This window comes from Natator depressus, chromosome 2 (assembly GCF_965152275.1).
Source record: "Natator depressus isolate rNatDep1 chromosome 2, rNatDep2.hap1, whole genome shotgun sequence".
Lineage (NCBI taxonomy): Eukaryota > Metazoa > Chordata > Testudines > Cheloniidae > Natator > Natator depressus.
In genome coordinates, this window is record NC_134235.1 from 59,911,885 (window position 1) to 59,936,569 (window position 24,685).

General features: G+C 40.7%; 1 protein-coding gene across 8 annotated transcripts in view; it reads right to left on the bottom strand.

Annotated features, from left to right (window-relative positions):
* SGK3 (serum/glucocorticoid regulated kinase family member 3) overlaps positions 1-24,685 on the bottom strand; it is an 84,395-nt gene that overhangs the window by 28,594 nt on the left and 31,116 nt on the right. For 3 of the 8 annotated variants that reach the window (XM_074944295.1, XM_074944296.1, XM_074944298.1), the window contains exons 2-6: positions 15,602-15,702; positions 9,756-9,964; positions 5,494-5,577; positions 3,029-3,101; positions 2,204-2,279 (exon numbers count right to left, since the gene is read on the bottom strand). In XM_074944295.1, the coding sequence (XP_074800396.1) occupies positions 2,204-2,279; positions 3,029-3,101; positions 5,494-5,577; positions 9,756-9,833 (311 nt within the window). In that variant the 5' untranslated portion in view covers positions 9,834-9,964; positions 15,602-15,702. Of the gene's footprint in view, positions 1-2,203; positions 2,280-3,028; positions 3,102-5,493; positions 5,578-9,755; positions 9,965-15,601; positions 15,703-21,773; positions 21,916-21,974; positions 22,058-22,437; positions 22,568-24,685 lie in introns of those variants that run through there. The other 5 variants (XM_074944300.1, XM_074944297.1, XM_074944299.1 and 2 more) reach the window with 5 other exon arrangements.

Genomic DNA, 24,685 nt, shown 5'->3' on the forward strand with positions numbered 1-24,685 from the left:
CAGTATGGTTTGCCAAAGCAGGACTGGAAGTAGAACCGCCTAGCACTTGTCTTAATGCATCATGTAGTGTAGCAAATAAGAGCTACAGAAAGTTTATTGGAGTGCACACACAGTACTCAACATTTTTCTCTCTCTCTTCCCTCCCCCCCGCCATACTAATTCATTTCATGTTACTAATCTACTTAGTTGAGTGTACATGTAGCAGGTTAAGGAAAAAGTGTCTAGGAAATAAGTTTGTTTAATAGGCCACTTTTAAGGACACAGTGGTCATTTTCCCCCTTTAATAGTTAGTTTCCAATGGGAATGGATTTTACAAGAACTTCACTAAAGGCTTGATTTTTGTCTATTACTAATATTGACTGGTAGACAAAACTAAGGCTGTGGACTTTTATATAAATCAGTATGATTCATTGTGGTCATTCACAAAGAAATTAGCTGCCATCTTCTTAAAATGTATTTTAAGAACAACAGCGAATAGTGATATAGTGAAATATTTTAAATCTAATATTTTAATAATCACTGCACTGCAAGAAAAAAAAAACCAACATGTGGAACAAATGCATTTCAATTCCATTCTGTACTGCACTACAAAGTCAACAGCTTGATCCTTCTCCCACAGAAGTAGTAGTTTACTTTAGTGAGCGCAGGACTAAGCCTTTATTCTTTGTTCATTAAATAAATTTCTAGCTAGTTGTCTAATTATTGGGGGAGGGGAGGAATAGCAGACCTTAAAATCTTCAGTTTCTAATAGTGGTTTACACTGGTCTTCACTGAACTGGAATGGTTAGTGCTAGATTAAGTACTTAAAATAGATTAAAAATCTAATTTATGTACTGTTAAATCTTCTTGAGCTTTTCAGATCAGATTCAAGGGAAAAAAAGTCTGTTCCTAGGCTCAGAGAAAAGTTTATGATCCTCATGTTAAAACAGTCCAGTGTTCAGCTTTGGAAAAGGTATATTCAAAAAGCTATTAACTGAAATATTTCACAGCTGAATGTTTAAAGAACCAGAAATAGGAAAAAAGTCTGTGGACTATTAAAAATAATTTAAAGAAGTTTTCCTGTTTAATACGTGAGAAAGAAATAAAGATTGATTGTTGGAACATAATCTGTTATTTGAGAACTGCTCTTCACTGTTTTGCAGCTGAGGACAGTGGTATGATCCATTATGATCCAACACTTTTTCCTTTACTGGAAAATTGTTCCATCACGAAGATTTTTTTTGTCATGTCTAGAAGCTTTTTCCACTTGTCACTAGGAAGAATATACAGAATGCTTTTGACAAAAGGAAGTACATGTTTCAGGTTTATGAGACCTCAAAGCTGTTCACAAAGCAGAAAAAGAGTATCTGATGCATGCTGCAAGCTCTTGTGGCAATGTTCCCTGTTTACGAATGGTTGTTTTCTAGCTAAAAGCAGAACAATTCCACCGGTATTGCAGATTGGCAAATTAAGTAGAGCAAGTGAATGAAAGCAGAAATCTAAATGTACTCATGTTTATAAATGTTTGTTTATATTCAGATTTGCATCATTTTAACTAGAGGTATGATTTTACACAGACTTAATTAAAGCAACGCAGAAGACTGGGGGGGACATTTATTTATTAAATTGATTAGGAGTAAGTTTAAACTAACGCTGATTTAAGAATAGCATTTCAGGTAAGTGTTCTCAAGGAATTTGTACTGGTTTAGCTAAAACAGTGTTTAATTAAAAGGGTGGCAAGTTTGTACACAAAAAAGGCTTTAAGAAAGCAAGCCAAGTGTTTACATGACAATTGCATCGTTTTGGATATTTCTTAAAAACAAAAGAATTGTAATCTTAGAGATATCTTAGTATTATAGTAGTAGTTTGCTGTTCTGTTGTAGTTGTGTTGGTCCCAGGAAATATGAGAGACAACGTGGGTAAAGTAATAACTTTTAATGGACCACTTTCTGTTGGGGGAAGAGAGCTTTCGAGCTGCACAGAGGTCACCTGAAGAACAGCTCTGCTTAGCTCGAAAGCTTGTCTTCTCTTCCCCCAACAGAAGGTGGTTCATTAAAAGCTATTACCTCACCCACTTTGTCTGTATTCTAACATTTTACATTTACCATAGATAACACATTTTGTACCCAACTAAAGTGTATTTAATGTCCATCAATCATATATTTTTGGAATATATCCCGTGTCATTTAAATAGCCATAACAAAACAGAAGAGAAACTACTTACTGGTTGCATAGCTCTGGCTGTCTAACTAAATTTTGAATGAATTCATTCAGTCCTGCTCTTCTCTGTTTAATAAAATCTGGGGAGGAGAGGAAAAGTGTAATTAGAAAAAATCATTCAATGAATTCATGGCAAAACAAGTTTTTAATTTTGCATTTTTATACTACTTTAATGGAAGTTAGTTAACAGAAAAAAAAAGCGTCTGAATATAACTGGGCTTACACATGAGGATTTTGTATAGAAAAAAATATGAAATGGGAAAGAATAGGAGCTCCAGTCTCTATTTAACTTTTTCATTATTTTATATATTTTAAAAAGCAAAAATGTACTCAACCCAATAGATCTGAACTGCACCTGCCCATGCGACAAGAATTCAAAGTGTGCAGTCACAATGGCCTAGATTTTGTATTGGAGAGATACTGGTCCTGATCCTGCTAGCACTGAAGTCGGTGACAAAATTCTTATCGACTTCAATTGTGCAGTATCAAGCCCTTACTCCCAAGAGTATTCTTCTCATTCATACCAAAAGGGCCACTCTAGTGAGCGCTCACCCCTGTAAGTAAAGGTTGTACAATCCAATCCAACAGCTACAGAACTACTCTACCAGCAGGCATCAACATGTAACCATTACCAAAGATATTTTAAAATCTTTATTTCTCTCTCCACTTTTGATGTAGTTTGTTTACTTTGGTTCAGTAGCAAGGAAAGGCCCTACTACGGCACTGCAGTCCTTGTTAGATCGATTTAAACTTAATTCTGTGCAAGCAAGATAGATTAAATCCCAAATAAAGAACAAAATAAAGGAATAATAACCAAGTCACAGTTTACCTGGATCAAAATTGTCTCCAAATATTCTTTTAGCTGGAATCTTCAGGTTCATAGTGGGAAATTGTTTCTTCAGCTAAAAAACAAACACCATATTCATATTTAGATATTTGGACTCCTATAAATAATTGCTTGATGTAGGCATATTTTACTCTCAATTTGCAGAAAGTTTGAACTTCAGACTACTAGCATCACTTTTTGTGTCCTCAATATTGTCTTTGTTGGGATTAGTACAAAGGGGAGTGTGGAGACAGAAGGCTGATCTGCATATAAACAAATTGTCTAGGCCCCATTTAACCAGTGTGTTACAATTTGTAACCTGGTTAGGAGACAAGTTCAACTTTGTTGTAAGCAGGGCTTTTGGCATCTATGGTTATTAGAAATGTTCTTTATTACATTGCCTCCTCTGGCCCAGTTCGCTTTTTTTCCCCCCCCTCCCCTCCTCCCAAAGAAGCTGTCTTCTGGCTAGGAATACAGGTATTGACAACCTCAGTGGATAAGTCTATGATGAGTCCAATGCATTTCCAAACACCTACAACCTTCCAGGGATTGGATGCTGTCACTGCAGCAGACAGACCTATTCAAAGAAGAGACTGGCTTGTGAGAGTGAATCTTTGCCCAAATCCAAATACAACTACAATGACCTAAAAACAAAACAAAAATTGCACGCACTCAGTGTTGCAGAATAATCTGGTAGAAGAAAACTCCATGTTCACTCTCAGACTTTTCTTAGTCACTCCTCCTTGTAGATGTATAGCCTGAAAGTCAGGATCCAGGTTTACACCTCAGCAAAGCAATCTTTAGGACTGCTCTTAACTTTGGAGTAAGGAGCCCCTAGGCATGATAGCTGAAATTCAGACACTTTGCCCTAGCTATTGAGAAGCAAAGTAATCCACCAATAAAGGATACACAATGGTAACATGCCTTTGAGAGGCACGGAGTGAACTTATTTGAAAAAAGTGCATCCAGAGAGGATTTCAGATACAGAATTTATTCATACTATGTAGGAGGCCAAACAATAGAGGGAATAGGAAGGTAAACTAAGGAGTTTATAATAATATGGTAGAAATCTTAGTAGAGATAAAGACACTAACATCTTCTAATTCATTCTCCTTGATCTCCACAAAGCCTGTGTGTTTAAAAGTCACAATTTTTAGACGGTGGAAGGAGCAGCAGATACATCTCTCTCTATTTTGGAGACTATTTCTTCTCCTCCAATTTAAGAGCTGGTGGTCCCTTTCTCCAGTTACCCCATAAGCAAGTTTCAATATCAACTCCATTTGGCATAGCAAGTTCTTCCTTAACATGCTATTCACTTTGCAGAGTCCTTTGGAATGTCCAGCTCCCTCCCTTCTTTTCAGGAGTAAAGAAGAGAAATTGGGGCAGATGTCCTTTTTCACCTGGCTAATTTCTCTAAGAACCTCCACTTGCATTAGAAAGGCTGGGGCCGACTGCACTTCATGACAGCAGTGACGTTATCTGACAATCCAGATGTGTGGGCTATATGATGCCTAATCAGCATTCTTCAGCCACTGAAGAGGCTTTCTTTCTCCCTTGACCCCATGGGTAGTCTAAGAGGTTTGCCAAGTACAACATATGGGATCCCAGGCAGACTTCAGTCACCTAGGTAAAACAAGGTGTGTGGACAGAGCAGAGAAGAGTGCATGTCACCAAGGGTGTCAGAGAGGGTGGTTTCAGAAGCTGATAGGGGGTTTGGCTCACAACACATATATCTGACGGGCTGTGGGGGGTTAGTTCCTCTTGTAAGATCAGGAGGCAGTGACTTTAGGTGAGTACATACTAGGAAGGAGTGCAGACAATAGGGTCCCCAGAAGCGCATTGCCCTGGATGACAACGAAATTGGCACATGCCTAGGACTGGCCCGGCTTGCTCTCCTCTAAGCGTGTACAGTAGTAGCAGCCTCTGCCAGCAACGAACCCAAGAGGTCCACTGAATTTCCATGAGTCTGCAGCTGCAAAGTCTTATTTTAGCTGGATAAAGTCTTTCCCTACAGGAAATCATGACACCTCTTAACTGACTTCCAAGTATTTTAAGAAACCAATTTTTCAAAAGGTTTCAGAGTAGAAGCTGTGTTAGTCTGTATTCACAAAAAGAAAAGGAGTACTAGTGGCACCTTAGAGACTAAACAACTATCTATACACTAGTTTCCTTTATTTCATTGCAAAATAAATTCTGAAGTGATTACTTTTTAAAAAAAAACCCAAAGACAAATAGATTTCAAATATCCACCACACACATACTTATTCAATAATATCCACACACCCCAAAAAACCCAAACCACACACCTCTAAATCCTATTAAAGTTGAAACTAGTGAAAAACAGTCTCTGATGGTTTAATGTGGAACACGACTATACACCATGAAGGAATGAATTCAAACCACAATACAGCAAACAAGCATTTCTTTGTGTGATTTTAGTGTGACTCTTTAGAATGCATCTTACTCACTGTGTTGTACAATTTATCAAACTCAGCATATCGCCTGAAGACAAACCACTCATTTCTACCAACGGAGACCAATACTTTGTAAACCTGTGGGAACACAAAGGCAGAGTAAATGCCAACAATCAGTTTCAGAAAAGCCATCTGTTTTTTTTGGGGGGGGGCTTATATGTGTATGTATGTACATACAAACATATTTCTCACTAAGCTACTTGTTTCTTATTACAACTTCATATAAGCAACAACCCAAGATTAACAAATCCTGCTTTCTGTAAGCTGCAAAATGCTCATTTGTTTTAAAGTGGAGCCTTAAACATCAGTAAAACTACTATATAAACTCCATAAGATTAATACACATTCAGTAGAAGCATCTTGCTACTAGATACTAAAACACTAATACAGGTCCACTTTGTGGGGGAGAGCGGGGAATGAGGAAAGCCTCCAAAGCCTCAAGTCCAATGCAAGGGTGCAAGAATGAAAGTGGCCTCATTCTACAGAAATTTAATCAGGTCTTTATAAGTTAAGAATATAAACAAACTGAATCTATACATTTGTTTTAAAAGCAAATACTAAGGAAGCAAGCCTTCATAGTACTGTTAGCCCCCAAAAAAGCACATGGTTATCACTGAAGATCATCCTGACCCAAGCTTTTGTTGAGTAGCATGTCTTGAAGAAAACAGGCAAGTGGGAGAAAGCTGTACATCCAGCATATAACTAATCACTTATCTGTAAGAGCAACCCCTCTGCAGATAGTATCTGTGGAGTTAGACTGCCTAAAAGTGTTTGTAGGATGCATCATTACTGTACAAAGTTGACAATCAAGTCTAGCAAAGAATCTATTTAAAAAAGAGTAGTGTTTGACACTCATGTTTCCAGAAAGGCATACACTCTAAACCTGTTTACATAACCATTCATTCTGCTTCAATCATGCTCAAACTGAAACCGCAGAATTAGACACCTCCCAAAGAGGAGAAGAGAGATGATGCACGCAGTTACTATTTATAGCTAAGTGATTCTTCTTCTGAAGTATCTATGGATTCGCACTTACACTGCTATGACTAATGAAAGCATATGAGTTAGTGTAATGGGCTATAAACACTCTCCTGGAAGTCAGGCAGGGAGGAGTTAGTTATTTTCCAAGGGAGCCAGGCAAAGCACCTTCTCCAGCCCAGAGACGTTGGCTGGCCTGCCAGCTGGAAAAGGGAGGATCCCCATCTAGGCTCACGAAGGCACAGAAAAACAGGAAGGAAAAATTGCAAGACAGCTCTGAGAGAGAAGGAGGAAGCGCCCAGTCTCACTCCCCTCAGATGTGGTGCTGCTGCTGTAGCATGAAGATTCTAGGAAGTGGCTGCTTCACTCAAATCCAGGACTGCTCTTTGCTCCTGCCAACCCCAGGAAGGTAATCAAGTCAGGAGACTCTCAAACTAAGATGTAACCAGAAGCTCCAATGAAATTTACGTGGATTATTCCTTCCCTCCCCCAGATTAGTGATAGAGAGAGCAGAGCCAGCAGCTTCTGCATTAAGCTAGGGTGGTGGCATGAACCTGGGAAACAGATGGATTTAACCACGTCAGCTAGAACTACTCTTTTCCTTTGATTATCTGCAGCTGAAGTGAGGCTGATCGGGCTCAGCCATCTGGGGAACCAAGATGAGACAAGTCTTAATTTACTATAAAAGGGGCCAAAGCAGGGAAGCTGGTGTTTTAAAGGGACAGTATTCTTTTTCCTTTGTTTGCTGGTGTCTGCCACTAGACAGGGCCACCCTCTTATGGCTAAGCACAAAAATAATGGCTGGGCAAATGGATTGTCCAGGTCTCTTCCCATGAATCCTAATTTTTTAAATGGAGTACATGCAGATCTCTGTTCCCATTGGGATGAAATCAGAAGCTGACTTCAACATTACTTTTAAAATGAAAAGTCAAACTGCTTAGCAAGAATTATTAATCATGGGAGAAGAAACACACCAGGGACCCTCACCTATAAAGGACCCTGTTTTAGATTACTCCCTGACATCAGACCTGCAGTGGAGGCCTCTGACAGTCATAAAATCAGCCAGTCAAGGGTGGGCTGTTTCTTTTTCTTCTAAAAAGACATCTCCTGCCTTCCCGACTAAGAAAACAACGCCTGTATCTTACCACAAAAGCCAAAACACTCAAACTACAAATATGTGGTAGTTTAGCCTAGTGTTAAGCATTACCAACTAGTACCATCTTTTTACCTGGGGAGGACACCCCCACCATATTCTGCAGACATGCACTTTTGTCCACATTACTGGCAACTACACTGTTCAATTCTTGTGGGGTGAATGGGAATAGAATGGAGTGGCATCCCTAAAGCTTAGGACTTTGAGACACTGTCCTCTCACCTTCTGGGTGTTCAAGCAGTTCAAGAAAAGAGACACATCTAAGTGCAAGAATCCTCCACATCTTTTTTTTGGTTTTTACAATAACGCTTTCCTCATGGGTGTCTGTGCCTCCTTTTAGTAATGCAATATGGGTTTGCAAGAGGAGAGAAAATAAATGCAGTATAATAGCCATAAAAATACTCTGGAGGATGCAGGTCTACTACTGAAATTATTACACCCATCGCTTCTTGGCTGATAGCGTTATTAAATCCTAAAATATGACAAACCCACAAGCTTTGCTGTGAAAAAGTATAATTTGTCAGGCTGCTAATTAGTCCTTGATATCAAGTGGAAGAGGCCAAAACTGAGCACTATGCTTCTATAGGGAACATTCACCTGGTTAGACTGTGCCTACTGTCACCTCTTCTCTCTAAAATTTCCCCACTGTTGCTAATGTTGGTGCAGCTCCAGAAGTAGGAGTGCCAGGGAAGACAGGACTCTAGACTACAGCTGGTTTTCTGCCTAAAAAGTTCTACATGACCTGGTGCTTAAAACTCTGGGGACTGTCATTGCCTTGTGTGTTCTAGTGCTGTCACTGGTGAACTTACCATAGCAGGAAATTTCAGGACAAATGTCCAACCACTGACAAGTCTGTAAAGAATTAACATTTAGGCAGTACAATGTGCTAATTTTGCTGTAGGAAGATCAGAGACTTTCGAGAGAGCTACTTCGTTCAAACTCACAAAGTCGTATGAAATACACTTCCAACACATACCGACCCTCAGGCATTCTCAAACTTTAGCTCTTAAACTGCAAGTTAACCAAGCACTCTTTCTTTTCCCCATTTCCCCACTCCCCAAAACATAGTTACATTATGATATACTTGAATGTTTACATTATCTTCAGAAGGCAAAGAATATTACTTTATGTAGTCAAAGAGAACAACTGTACTGTAGCCTGAAAACAGACATAAACCTTGCACTAGTTTTCACCAATGAAACACCCTTGGATTTACTAATTCTCTAGAAAAATAGAACAAGCTAGTCAGCATCTCTCAGTTTCAGGAGGAAATTGCACAACAGGGCAATGAATCGGATCACATTTTTGAAAGAAAGCATTACGATGCATTCTTTATACCCTAACAGACATAGAAGCAAAGACAAAATCACCCAAAACCACTTTACTTCCGTATTAAGTAAGATTCTTTGCACCACTAAACAAAAAACAAACAAGTACTGCCTGCTACCAAATTAAAAAAAAAAAAAAAAAAAGCCTGCATGATTACAAAATGTGTCTATCAGGAGGCCAAAAGGAAAAAATGGGGGGGGGGGGGAACTTTCAAGAGCATAAGATAGAGAGAGAGAGAGAGAGAGAGAGAGAGAGAGAATGAATTACAAGTGATGAGTTTCCGTTAAAAGCACATAAAAACATTAAGAAAACAACTGTAAAGATGTAAAATAAATGTGGAGTGTCTAAACTCAGGAGCTCACTTTTTCTTTTCATTTTTTTAAAATACACTTCACCCTTTGGGATTTTATGTTTTTTACAGAAAAGATATGGCAACATTTGGATCTGATATGCTAGGGCAAAAAAATCCCCTTGCCCCCACATTTATACACTAAATGCCAAATATGAAAAAAAAAATGCTGCAGTTTTGCTTAAAGGGATATCAAGAATTTGTAAACCAGAACTATATCTATAAAAAGTGACCAACTCTAGAATAAAAATCCTATTCTGCGTGAAGATTAATTGTGTAAAGCATTTTGTTCATTATGTCCAGTACATATCATTTGCATTTGAGCAAACAACAATTTCTGTCATCAGTGTGTGGAGAGCACAAAAATAGTCAGATATTTAAGATGTGTGCTAATGTACAAAACAAAGCACATACGTAGTCTGTCTAGAGAAATGCTAACATACTTACAGTAAACCTCTTTTTCTTCTCTCTATGTTCATCAGAGCTGGGAATGCTAACACTTGGGCAGCTTTCTTTGAGATCCATTTTTATGTACTCTTTGGGCAAGCTTGTGTCAAGTGACTCCACTCAATGTAGAGCAAATAGAAGACAATCTCAGCGATACTGATCCAAAATGTGCAGCTTTTCTTGGAAAAATTTAAATTCCATCATGCAACCTTAAAATGTAATTAAAAGGTAAAATTAATACAGAAACATTGTTCATTTGCATGGTTAGAACTAGTTTGTGAGCTCCTTCTCTGGGCAGGGATCATAGCTTCCTATGCAGGTATACAGTACATACTGCAAAAATGCCTGATCGTGATCGGGGCCTTTGGACAGTGGGGACAACAGACACTGCTCATCTCTGCAACACACACTCAAACCCTGATCCTACCAGATGTTCTATGCTGGTGGGCTTTTGCCCCCTTACAGAGTCCCACTGACTTCAAAGGGGGCTCTGCATGGGTTCAAGGCCCCACAGCAAAACTAGCTTGCAGGATCAGGGCCGCAGCATGTAATGCATAATTTGGGACAACAGGGCGACAGGCAGATATTTATCATCAGAGTCAAGTTAGTTTTACTCAGCCATAAGAGTTGTATTGAGGTAGAAATAATTTATTCAAGATTATTTCTAAATATCTTCAGGTGTACAAGTCTGTACCTCAGGGTACTGCATACCTGTCAGAACACACAGAGTATATTTAAGTATCACATCACAGGTGGAAAAGGAAAGATGATACGAGGAAAATCTTTCAAGTGAAGTTTAAAGGGACACAGTTAATTTTAAAAAGTCACTTCTGTCTGAACATTTACCTGCTGTTGTTACAAGTGAAGCATATGATGACACTAACTCACAGATTAGGGAGATTTCCCCCAGTTTTGCTTACTTTGTGCTTTTGACAGCACATTGTCTAGAGTTTCATCATTTCCCCTGTACAGATGGTTAGTCAACCTCTCTTCATTTAGGGCTTTCACACAGCATTGTGTGAAAGGGGGCATTTTAAAAGACAAGAAAATGAAAAAGTATACATACCAAAATAGGCCAGGGCCAGGTTAGAATTTAACTAGTTTTCTGAAGTTTAGATTTCAAGTTAATGGTGTCCTCTTTCACTCACCATCTTTGGGGCGGGGATAATTTTTTTGTTGTTGTGTGTGTCTACCACAAAGGAACCTAATCCCCAACTGAGGCCTCTAAATGTTGCCACAATACAAATATGAACTTTTAACTAGCACACAAGATGACCATAAAGAGATGCTCAAATTTAACAAAAAAACCTCCTGTTCGGGAATGTATGGATATTTCAGTTTTAAGTTTTTTTGTTTTGTTTATAAACCAAATACAGTTCAACCCTAAGGCACAAACAAAAAAATAGGTAACACTAAAATATGAGATGTCTAGCTTGTGTCATGTCTAACTCTACAAGGGGAAAGCTTTGAGGAGTGAAAAAGCTCAATATTTAAACTGCCATTTTCTCAAAATAGGTAAGCTGAATATGAACTGCATATTTCAGGGCAAGAATTTTAAAAAAATAAAATAAAAACAAAGCCACCAACTAATTTGATGTAATACTGCTGTTACAGAGATACCCATGTTTGTGTTGGCAGAAGTGACAAAGCCCCTGGTATCCAATTGAAGAGATTTGTTTTTTAATATCCAACTAATAAATCTTAGATGGTTCTGGTTTACTTCTTATACTCAAAATCCAATCACCTTGATCTCTTCCAAATTTCCTCTAGTTTGTCCTCAGATTTGAGGAACTTGATCATTAATTATAATTTACAATTAAATGAAAGATAAATATTAATATGGTGAAATTATTAAAAATGCAGAAACAGCTATAATCACAATGAAAGCAAGGTCATTATAGCTGTTCAGTGATAGTCAAATTTTGTTTTAAAAATTTGACTCCCATTTGCCTTAATGTTTGACTTTCCCATACTTACTAGTTACTCACATCAGACTAGTAGTTTCCAAGTTTAATTCAGATACATTAATAAGTTACATATTTGAATTACATTATCTTGTACACATCAAATCAGCCAGGAACTTGTACCTTTGATGAGCCACTGTTAAAAAGCTGTGTTATACAGTTAACCATAATTACTCTTTTATAAAATGATATTTGGGTGCGTAACCTGTAAGAAGACTGGTCTCTTACTCCCCAAACCTAGTTTAAAAAAATAAACTAAAAATGTTGCAGTTAAATATTATACAGCAGTCCTTCCCCATTCCACCAAATATGTATTATTTGGTACAGAAGCCCCCCCAAAGTCAATCCAAGTGGTATAATATTTTCAGTCATGTGTTTTACTAGGTATATGATTTACAAAATATTTATGCCCATTTATGGGGCTAGCAGTTACACGTATACTGCATTTTTCTCATATTGTTTACTTACTTATTTTCCTGGCCATCACATGTCGCACATTAGAGCGGCAAGCTTTTTGTGTCTCTCTTTCCCTCACTAACACCATCCTCTGAGCACCGTCAACCTCTCACAAATGGACACTGTGTCTAATCCTACAATGTTCCTGGAATTTTTGCATTCACCCTCATGTCAATTCCACTTAGGGCACGTAGGGTAAATACAGGCCATCGCTCTCACATACTTTAGATTTCAGAGCCATAGCAGAATGACAGGACACGAAGAGTTGCAATAGTACTGAAGAAAAGGCATGGATTATAGTTCAGAGAGCAGGACTGCACAGATTTGATATACAGCTCATTCTCAAATGTAGAAAGTCCAAGAGTAGAATCACCAAGTTTGATACAGGATGAATTTACTCATCTTGATCTGGTGAAAAAGAATGAGCAGCTACTGAAGACGTAAAAAAAACCAATAAAAATATTTGTACTGCAAGTTTCTTGGAGCGTTGCATGATGCAGTTTGCATTTGTTTCTCTGAGAAGACTATACTTACAACAGCGTTGTTGCAATGCAACGTTAAAATTAGGTGGTAAAATTGGAAAGAGCAATTGAAGCTTGCCTATGAAACTCCAGAAGGTGAAAGATGCAGTTTCTATTCACCAGCAGCACTCAACTATCATAGTAACTCTTCAACTGTAACATACAGAAGAACTTCATTTCAAAAAGGTTTTTCAATTTTTCTTGATTTCCCATCCCTACAACACTGCAGATTAGCAGGTTTATTTGCTAATTTCAACAGTGCCTAGCACTATGGCAGCTAGGTGATGCATCTAACCTGTGTTCCTTATTGTATCACTCATTAAAAAAGACAAACACAATCACACCAGACAAAGCAAGCACTGAAGTGTGCCTTTAAGGCCTTTGTAGGCTCTGGCAGACCACCAGAAAGGAGTGAATTTTAAATAGGCGCTGTCAGCTGAGAAAGGGAGCACTCTATTAGCAGTGGTAGAGTTATTAGAAACAAGTGACTTCCTGCTGTCCTCAACTCCCATGACAAGTAGAGGGAAAGACAAAAGTCTGACAACCAGACCATACATCTTAAATTGCACCTAAGTGTACATAGGAATCCACTGCAGATGTGTCTCCACACCTGGCAACTCACAGCAGTCTAAAGACATTCAGCATCAACGGAAGCTCCCAAAGGCCAGAAGGGGGAAAGGTGCAGAAGACATTTGCACAGAGATGGGCAAAGCTTTTCCAAAGAACTTTTTTCACCGAAAAATACAGATTTGAGTTGCCCGAACATTTTGTGCACTAGTGTTGATTTAACAAACTGTTTTGGTTTAAATGAAAAAAAGAAAAAAAAAAGTTTAGAGGAGGTTGAGATTCCCCCTTATAAAACTTTAGCCCAGTGGTTAATGGACTGGGAGACCCAGGTTTAAATCCCTTCTCGAGCAGGGACTTGAACCCAGGTTCTCACTTCCTAGGTGACTGCCCTAACCACCAGGCTACAGGGTATTCCAATGTGGGGGAAATCTCAGAGTTTCTTCTGTTGAAGAGGTTTCACTTTGTATAAAATAATGAAATAGTCATTGGACCAGAGAGAGAATATGACTTACAGCCCTCTGTTTAGGGCTCCCCTTTGGGAGGGGGAACATCTAGGTTCCAGTCCCTGCTCCAGTGACAATTTAATTATTTACACAGAGGAACCGCTTCAAAAGGAGAGACTGAGAACAATTCATGGATAAATACCCTATAGCCTGAAGGTCAGGGCAGTCACCTGGGAAGCAAGGATTCAGACCCAGGTCTTCAATATCCCAGGTCAGTGCTCCAGCCACTAGGATAAAAGGTTGTAAGTGGTAGCAGCACCACCACCACGTTTTTTGTGAATCTAGCCTTTCATTTTCTTTGCTAAAGTAAAACAAGGTTAAATGCCCAAAAGTGAAATAAAGTTTAGTTTGACCTGAACAAAAATGACCCTGCTTTTCCCTGCTGAAAATCCCCAAAAAGTTTGATGGTACAACCTGAACTTTTTTAAAAAATATATTTTTAGGAACTGCCAGTCAAATGAAAATAGTCAGTTATTTGCACAGCTCTCTGTTGTGAGGTTTGCATTAGAGAATAATGGGGCACAGTCTCCTTGGCAGTTTCAGATGAAAGATCATCAAAAGCAAATATCTATATCTGACACAAGAGCTGCAACGGATCCATGAATCATTCTGACAAAACTCAAGAATACACGCTGGTTAGGTAGTGAGACACCCATTTGTCCACTGCCATTGTCTTTTACCAAAAAGCATGCCTTTCATTCTTTTCTGGGTTGAACTATATAGCCATTTCAATTTTATCCAGATCCCTGTCTCTCTCAGGAACCGTGAATGCAAGGAGAACAGAACGTGGATGTTACAAAAAGCAGGCACACAGCTGACTATCCCCATACATATACACCATTGCAGTACAATACATTCAAAAATCTCCTCAAGTGACCTACTATAAAAACTGAGCAAGATGGATCACTAACAGTACATCCTCACAATTTCAGTTCCATATTAGGATCTGAATCCTGACCGACAGGAATCCAAGAAGTCTTTTCAATCTACCACTGAAGTTGGCTCATCTCGACCTTCTTGATAAACTTCCTTAAAACTGGAAGCTTTGTGAGAGGATAGTAACTAGTGGAGTTTTAATGTCCAAATATGGTTCCATAAGCAAGCTCCTAACCACTTGTCAACTGTGGCTAGCTGCTTGCACTTTTGGAGGGAGGAATTAAAAAAGCCTCACCCTTGCTCCCTTCCCAATGACCCTCCTGCTGACTTTAATCCTTCACCATGGACAAGACCCCTCTGAAGAGTAGCTGGATGATATTCTAAGCACCCCCAAAAAGCCCTGTAAATGAAAGGTAGGTGAAAGCCAGCCCCCTCATATTCTAATACTTTTCCATGGTGATTGGAAACTTGGCCCAAACTGTACTATGAAAGGCCTCTCAAGTTTTGTATCTAATAAAAGAGAAACATTTTAGTCTAACTATTATATTACAACAGCACCCAGAGGACCCAATCAGGATAACAGTCCCATTGTGCAGGATGCTTTACAGACACACAGCAAGAAAAAGAAGTCCCTGTCCCTCAAAAGCTAAAACTGGATTAGACAGCTTATGTGTACTGCCCATGCTGGCTGTACAGCTACAATTAATAAGCAAACAGCATGCCTCCACTGACAATGCTGCTGGTGTTCCCACACAGTAAAGGAAGGGTACCATCTTCCTTTCAGCACTTTGAGCAATAGGAGGAAGCAGACAGGGAGGTGGAGGACAGGTGAAAATAAGAGGACTTTTCCAAACGTATCTGGAAAAGAGTCAGCAAGAAAAGAATTTGGCATGTACCTTTTAAGAGGGTAATATAAACAAATGACCACAAGGCGAAAGACATTTGGTGGCTACACGAACCTTGCACCTATGGAGAGCTGGGTCCAAATCCAGGGCTGGGTCACAAGTGAAATCAAGATCTGGCAAGCTCCAGCTGAGACGGATTCTGGTGCAGGAGAGACCTGCAAGAAATAATGCTGGATAAATAGGAGATATTTCAATCATTTGTCATGGTTAAGAGTTAAAAATAGGTTTTGTGTTCTCTCTTTAAATTTGGCCGTAGTATCAGTTTCAGTACATCAGGATAGGATAATCACAGGAAGAAGAGAGCCAGGAACTGTCAGAGGTCATGAGGCTTAAAAAGTGTATTAAATTTGTCCATCGCTAGCCTAAACCCTAACAAAGCTACCTGAATTTCAAAAGGGACCCAAGTCTGCTTTGATTTGTTGAATGACTAACTTGAAACCTGAATTATTTTGAAATAGACCACCCTTTAATACCATGTACATTTTAGTTTTACGGACCTTTTTGTAAGTTTTAAAGAGGGTTTTCAACTCTCCTGCTGATGTTTACAAAAATCTGCCTAGCAAAGGAGAGTGCAGAGCACTTCTCTACATGCCTGGGCCCACCCCTCCTCAGCTCTTCACGCATTCCTGCTGGTTGCCATTTTCATTCTGCTGCCATTAGTGGTAAACGCCCTAGGGAGTAGCTTGCACTTGGAGCTCCTTCAGGTAAGAGATAATGAAAGCAATGCTAGTTCATAAGACAGGAAATGCAACACTGGCCTTCTGCAAAAATGATAAAACTGAATGAAGACAAACTGCTGTCAAACTGAAAAAAAGAAGAGTGTGGATTGTGTCCCACGCACACACACCTTAACCTGTAAGAGTGCTGCTGTAAAAACAAAACAACCCCCTACCCCACCACCACAGGGGAAATCATCACTCTGCAATAATCTGGTCTAGTGAAATGTAACTCTTTTGTTATTTTCCCTATGGGAAAGGAAGAAGACAGAGATGAGTGAGAAAGGTTAAAGAAGAATGGAGAGGAACAGAAATAGGGGATAATTTCTTACTTTCCATCCCCTATCTCAGTCTCACTGGGGAGAAAGAATAAGGGAGACATTTTCTATTTATAATCCCACTGAAGAGTATACCTCCCCTACGACAGCAACACTTATTTTATCTGTCCTGGCACAACCACTGTTATATGTGAAATTTCAACATTTGTATCTCAGGTTGGCTCTGTCAGGATTCTTGTTTATTGCAGGACAGAATTCTGAGAACTACAGGCTCCACCACTGTAAAAATGAATGTAGTGTGGATCATTATTAACAACTGAGCATGCATTCAGCAAGCTCCTAGATCTGCCCTAAGAACAGCTCTCTAGCATTGTTAGTGAAGACTTCTTATTTACCCACATCTAGTCCTTAATGATTAATCTCTAGCCATATCCAGAGAATCTGGACTAAGGGATACAGCAACTAAAATGCATTAAATGATTAGTCTCAGTGATGAACTATGCGCAGTAAAGTCAGTTCGCACTGATCATATGCCAGCACTTACGTTTTCTGGATTGCTTCCTCAACTTTCCTGTGCAGCAGCTCCAATTAATTTAGGCAAAAATTTTCAAAATTTGGGTGCCTAAGGACAAGCTCATAAATATGGACTGAAAGTTTTGGCTATAGTGCCTTGAGCTGCCTCTGACAGATCTTATGATAAAGCCTATCCAACTTCCTTTACTCCAACCACTTGTAGGGTGTCCAATTCTGCTTCAGCAGGCAGTCAGGCTTCTGTAAACATAGACCACAGGGTTGTTATCCCCTTTTTGACTCCATGAACATACATCCAGTCACATCATTGGGAGAGGCAGGATAGTCTAGAACAGTAGTCTCCAAACTTTTTGGCTCGCGCACCCCGAGGGTGAAGACCAGAAGACCCGCCGCAGGCAAGCCACCGACAGAACAGGGTTGGAAGACCCGCCGCAGGGGAACACCAGCTGTGGACATGCAGAGCTTCCGCCAAAGAAAAAAAAAGGTGGAGTGCCATCCAGTGGTGCTCCTGCTGCCGCGCAACCCCTGGGTGCATCTCGCACACCCCAGTTTGGAGACCACTGGTCTAGAATAATGAATATGGGATTGGGAGTCAGATCATCGTAAGCTCCAATTCTGGCTGGGTTACTGGCTTTGTGTGTGTATTTGGACAAGTCACTTTACTACTCTGTCTCCAGTTCCCATCTGTAAAATCATAGAAATGTAGGGCTGGAAGAGAAGTCAGGTCATCTAGTCTAGTCCCAGTGCTGAGGCAGGACCAGGTATACCTCCTAGACATTGAGAACACTGACCTATTTAAGGACGGTGTTGCAATATTTGTAAAGAGCTCTATAAAAGTATACACCAAAATTTCGTAACCAACAGGGTAAGAGATCTAGAAAATGGAATGTCTCCAGAACAAAAAGCTGATGGGATATGCAGCATCAAATCTAAGCCTACTCTTCAAATTTAGGTATCCCTAATTCTGCAGAAGTCAATGGAACAGTTAATACTGCCAAATTCCAACAATGACAAGGGGTGAGGGAATATATTTGAGAAAGCTTGTCTCTCTATCCAATAGTAGTTGGTCCAAAAGATATTACCTCACCCACCTTGTAACTCTAATATCCTGAGACCGATACAGCTACAACAAAATTCCAAGAATGTAACATGGTTAAGTAGAACAGATTCTAAGGCAAACCAAGAAGAGAAATAAGAAACTTACAGCAACACAGTACTGTGGGCCCAATTCACCCATACCCAACCATCTGGGTAGTCACACCAGTGCAAAGAATTACCAAACTCAGAATGATAGTTTTTTTACACCCACTCTGCACTGATCCAAATGTCTATAGGGCAATGGTGAATCAATAGTCTTTCCTCACAGAGAATAAGGTCACAATAGATGGCTAAAAAAACAAAAAAAAAAAAAAAAAAAAAAACATTTAAGACTATAGAAAGCATCTATTTTATGCCTATAATACAAGTTGGTGTCACAATTTCTAATGTGGCAAGGTTGTGATTTATAGTGAATGGTACTTATGCAAGCTATGCATCAATTAGATGCCACACATTTAGGCTCCCATCAAGCAGGATATAGCTGAGGTAATTTATACAGCTTTAAAGACAGTATCAAAGAAGTAAAAATAGCAAACCTTTACTGCTGCATACAAATTAAACTTGAAAAAAAAAAACCCTGATCTAACACAAGTCTTCCATATTACATTCTTTTTTTTAAAGTAATACAAAAGCCAGTTTTGAAAATAAATACAAACACTGCAGACACAAAAAGTTAATATAAAAATACTGAAAATATTAAGATTGTAATAAGCCTACAAGAAAAGTTCCAGTTAAAACGAGTTAATGGCATTCCTTCTTTCGTTCCAAAAGGATCTTTAAGAAAATAGTTACAGGGAATTATGTGATCTCCTCTACATTTGAATTTTCTTGTTTTTATTAACTCCTGTTACAAGTTTTTAAGATGTATTTTATTAAAATTCTCTCATTTAGAGTAGTAAATAGCAGTCACCTGAAAGATCAGATTAAATGTTCTGGTGAGCACTATATAAAAAACAAAAACACCAACCAACCTATATTTATGTACTCATGAGACCAGAACAGTTTCATTGAAGTTCTTCTAGTCTATCAGATAAATGGCATTTTCAGTTTAAACATGAAACATAACACAACAGCCCCTCTAAACCCAAACTTAGGTATCTCAGTGTATAATCATGTTAAGTTTATCTTCACTGAAAGCTATGAAGCACCTGACTACATGAAAAATGGAGCTAGTGATTTATCTGTGAAATTCCTAGGAGTTGGGTGGTTGTTGGGAGAAGCACAAAGGTCTTAAAACTGCAGACAGAGGTAAATAGTGTGTTGTAATAAGTTTAGCAAGCGATAATAAAAACCTCAAAAATAGAGACGTGGGTGACAAACCACATTCCATGTTGATGAGTTATGGCATGTTCAGAACCAGAAAACAGAAGGGTATCTTTTGGAGGTGTAGAGGGAGAATTTACCAGCTTCCCCTAACATTTGTATGAAAATAAGTTTAAAAAAAACCTCTAGTGTTCACTGCAGCAAATCTTCAAATATTAATACTTTACAATTTTGTATTAATGGACTTGAATTACATTCCCCCAGGAGACCCAAATTCATATCATCCAATAAAAGGATGGAGGAGGGGGTGCCAAGTATTCCTTTTTTTTTTTTTTTTTTTTTTTTTAATAAAGAAGGAGCTTTAATGGAGTTCAAACACATCAACTCCAGTACAACTGTTGGTTTTTCCCATATAGTTGTAACTTTTCCACAAAACGAGCAGTTTACAGCCATAAGCAAATTTTGTACAAGACACAAAAATCTCCTGAAGACGGAGTTTTATATCATTACACAGGAGGTGGCTGCACCTTTTCCCCATGCCAGGGACTCGGACAGAAGAGAAGCGTACCTACTGAATGGCAGTCCCATTCCCACCCTCAAGACCTTGTAGCAGGGTTTGAGAAATTCATTGCATCTTGTTACAAGGTGAAGAAATGACATTGATCTGCTCACCTTAATAGGAAAAAAGTCTAGATAAACTGAAAGAAAAGGAGTACTTGTGGCACCTTAGAGACTAACCAATTTATTTGAGCATAAGCTTTCGTGAGCTACAGCTTACTTCATCGGATGCATACTGTGGAAAATACAGAAGATGTTTTTATACACACCGACCATGAAAAAATGGGTGTTTACCACTACAAAAGGTTTTCTCTCCCCCCACCCCACTCTCCTGCTGGTAACAGCTTATCTAATGTGTATGATAATCAAGGTGGGCCATTTCCAGCACAAATCCAGGTTTTCTCCCCCCCCCCCCCCCACAAAGCTTTAGATAAGCTATTACCAACAGGAGAGTGGGTTTTGTGGGCGGGGAGGGGGGGAGAAAACCTGGATTTGTGCTGGAAATGGCCCACCTTGATTATCATACATATTGTAAGGAGAGTGATCACTTTAGATAAGCTGTTACCAGCAGGAGAGTGGGGTGGGGGGAGAAAAAACCTTTTGTAGTGATAAACACCCATTTTTTCATGGTCTGTGTATAAAAACATCTTCTGTATTTTCCACAGTATGCATCCGATGAAGTGAGCTGTAGCTCACGAAAGCTTATGCTCAAATAAATTGGTTAGTCTCTAAGGTGCCACAAGTACTCCTTTTCTTTTTGCGAATACAGACTGACATAGCTGTTACTCTGAAACCTAGATAAACTGAAGTATTTTCTGAATAATTTCACTTTAGGAATGGAGCTCCTCTTCTACCTCCATCCCCCTTAACCCTGGGAGCCCCAAAGGAGCACCTAAACAGAGTACATGGCTCCAAAACCCTTCTCTCTTACACCACGCACCCAAAACTATAGCAAAGACACAGACACTTGACAGCTTGCAAGACGAAGGTCTCAGCTTCCTCTCCCTAGGCATGCCCATCTGGAGAGCTCTGTAAGCAAGTTGTGTACACACCCTGGAACTCTTCCAACAATGACTGCAGGGCAATGAGAGGAACTGTCCCCTTTCTGATCATCACACAAAACAGATTTCAGAGTAGCAGCCCTGCTCTCAGCTGTTCGTGCTCTCTCAGCCACAGCAGCTCGCACTCCCTATATCACAGGACACTGGAAGACCAGAAGGAGAGCTCAATGAAAAGCACCACACACTCCTACATAGAATTCAGCCCAGGGCTCAACAATACTAACCTCAGGGTGCAAATACCCCTATCCAGAGTCAGACCTTTCAAGACCTTGGACCAAACCCTAAAGAGACAAGCTACCGCCCACTCGGGACAGCAGATCAGAAACCACAGCGAAGGGTCTCCACAACAGCAGATCTGCCTGTGACCACAGGCAAACCAGCCAGCGGACTGGCGCTGAACGCGCACCACTGCACCCGCAGACGAGAGCGCGAAGGCAGCGCGTGAGGAGCGCCCCGGCCCTACGGCTGGGTCAGGCGCGTCTCCTGCCCTGGAACCCAGCACACTGCGAGACACACGGACTCGGACTGCGAGCCATGCATCGCCCGCCTGCCGGAGGGAGCGGAGGGGAAGGCGCTCCTCGGGCGGGGACGCAGGGGCATTAGTGGTGTTTTAACGGGAAGGAAAAAAAAAAAAAAAACAACAACTGGGCACAACCCCCGCCCCACCATGGATCAAGCCCCCCGCCCCGAGGGCGGCAGAGATCCCCGGGCTGAACCCCACCCTCTGCAGCATCTGCTGGGACCGGAGCAAGCCGCTGCCTGCCAGCCTGTCGGGCCACTGACTGCGCTGGGCGGGGCTGGAGTTAACCCCTCTCCGTCCCTGGGCGGCGGCAGGGTGGGCGACCGGGCGTAGCCCCAGCCCCGCTCCAACAGCCAGCCGGGCGCAACAGCCCCGAGGCCACGCCAGCGCTTCCCCACGCACCTGGCTCCCCCGCGGGGCCCCGCAGCCCGCCGCTTTCCCGGCCCACATGCCGTGGCCCCGCCAATCCGGGCCGGCGGCGCCAGGTGGCCCCGCCAGGTGGGGGGCGGGACGGGACGGGGCGGGGCGCCGGCAGAGCTGTTGGGAAGGGGGGTCGCAGGCCTCGGCTGGGGGCTGCCCGCTCCCCGGTGCGCTGGGCAGACCTACCCCACCCACAGCCTGCGCCGCCCCGCGGAGCCCTTCCCTGCTGCTTCCCCAGCAGGCACCGCCGAGCCGGGTGGCCGCTCTAGGCGGCCGGTGCTCCCCCCCTCCGCCAGCCCGGGAGAGCAGCAACATTTCCCCCACCTCGAGGCATTGGCCCCGGGCCTACGCCATCCCCGTGACTCGTTCCCCGTAGGGCGATGCTTTCCCTTATACTGCCAGCTGTAGCGAACGGCTCCCCCCGCGGGCGTCTCCCCGCTTTTACCTTGCAGCGCACGCGGCTCCCTGCCTGTGCCAGCCAGGCCAGTACTAGCCCCGCTCTCCGACCGCTACGCTGCGAGTTGTTCTAGCTCCAGAGCAGGTGGCTTAGGAGCAGCGCGAGCAAGGCGGTCCTGCAACTTTGTGGAGCAAGGGGAGAAGAGCTCTGCTAGGCAACTGTACTCGTTAGGACAGCCTTGGCTGAATGGGAACACGAGTGCAGGCCACTGTTGCATTCAGGCATAAAAAATATGGGGAAAGAGCCTATAGACTAAACTGACCCTCTCATTTTGCTACGTGATAATCCTCACAAGGCAGACGTTAGGCAAAAAATTAATGATTTAGAATGCCAAGACAACTAGGTAAAAAATAGGGATGGAAAACTACTTTTATTGTTCAGTTTAACTGCTTGCAGGCTTTTGTATACACACCCACATTTAGCAACACAAGTCTGCGACTTACCATCCTGGATAGCAGGCAGGGTAATCATCCATCCTATCAATTACTTTAAATGAAAGTCTTCTGTAACAGTAGAAATAAAGAACTAATGCAGGAAGATCAGACAGTTTTGTGCAAATCTGGCACCAGTTTAGGGCAAGCTGTTTCCTGTCCTGGTTCTTTACATCTTCCTTGCCAAACAAGCAGCTGTGTGTCTGACCACAGTGTGCTCAGACACTATTTTTATACTTCCCAAATTAAGGGTTAGGTTCCAATAGCCTACTCAAAATTAGTTGCACTTTACTTCATACATTATCCCACTGAACTCAAGGTGTCATTCATAAATAAGAATATCAGATTGCAGAATCTGGGCCAAAAGGTAGGTCTGCTTTGAAATCAGATTCAATGCAGACCTTTGCTTTAGTAATGCTATTATTCTGATTTATTCTGTTTGCTAGATCTAGACATGCAGGGGAGCATGAAGTTAATAGAGAGCAGGCTAAAACCAGAAAAAAATTACAATTTCTATAATGGGAATAAGAATTAGGAAGGGACTAAACCACGCATGTAGTCAGTGTAAGTGAATGAGGGCTTATCTCTATGAGAAAGTTGTAGGGAAATGTTACCAATTTAAGTACACTGATTATTAACTTAAGCCACAAACTGAAATGAGAGTTTACATGTGTCTAAATATAGTTTCTAAGCCAATTAAGTTAAGTGGGTACAGTTGTATTGTCAAAGCTTAAGAGCAAATACCTTCTCCAACAGTAAATATTAATATGAATGACTGAAGGGACACCAGGGACCCAGACCTGACTGAGCTTTGTGTAGCTCTAATGTGTCTCTCACCAAAAACAGTTGGTCCAATAAAATATTTCTCTCACCCACCTTGTCCCTCAAAAGGGATACTGATAGGAAGGGATAATGGTGAGGAAATTAACCCTAGATTGTTAAATAAATTAGATGTTACCTTTATAAATTATGAAAAAGTATACTCTTTACATTATACTTGGCTTGGATGTGAAAATGATCTAGTCAGTTTCACTTTCTGTTTAGTGTGTGTGACACAGAATGATGCCAGTCAAAACTGTTTCCATCAGAACTTAGAAAGTTTCAGAAATATTTCTATTGACCCTATTTTGGGTTTGTTTTTTTAAATCCCTTGTTTTTAAACCCAACTTGATTTACCTTGACTAGACATGATATTTCTTTAACTGGAGTCACAGTCTTATCATTCAGTACATAGCAAATACCTGTACATCAATTTGTGAGATCCTGTTTTTGAATCTGCCTGCTGACAGTATTTCACTACGCTGTTATTCATTGACAGTCATCCAAAAATCATCCAAAACAGAGACACAGTGTGGCACTGTTGAAATACAATGTGTTAATCAAAACACTGAATTAAATGCATGCACACAAAAGCTACAAATCAACTCACTAGATCAGTTTCTCTGGCCTTTGTTAGAAATAGCATAGTAAACGGTTATGGAACAACTTTTTTTCTTCCTCTTCTCAGTGTTTATTTTAAAGTGGATATTACTGTGTATCCTGACTCTGTTCCTTAGAAACAGTTTGATTTTTGTTTATTCTGAACTGGCAAAGTTTTTGTTCCATGTCACATGTTCATAAAGAATACCTACACAAACTGTGCTATCATTCTAATTCTGAAGTCCCTTTGCCAGAAAGGACTTCTGAATTTAAGTCAGTTAAAATAACTTGTTACACCTTTGAGATTGCCAAGTAATTCAGTTGGGTTAGACAGAGAGTTATGTGACATAAAATAGTTCAGTAGTACTGCTCTTCTAGCTAGGCAG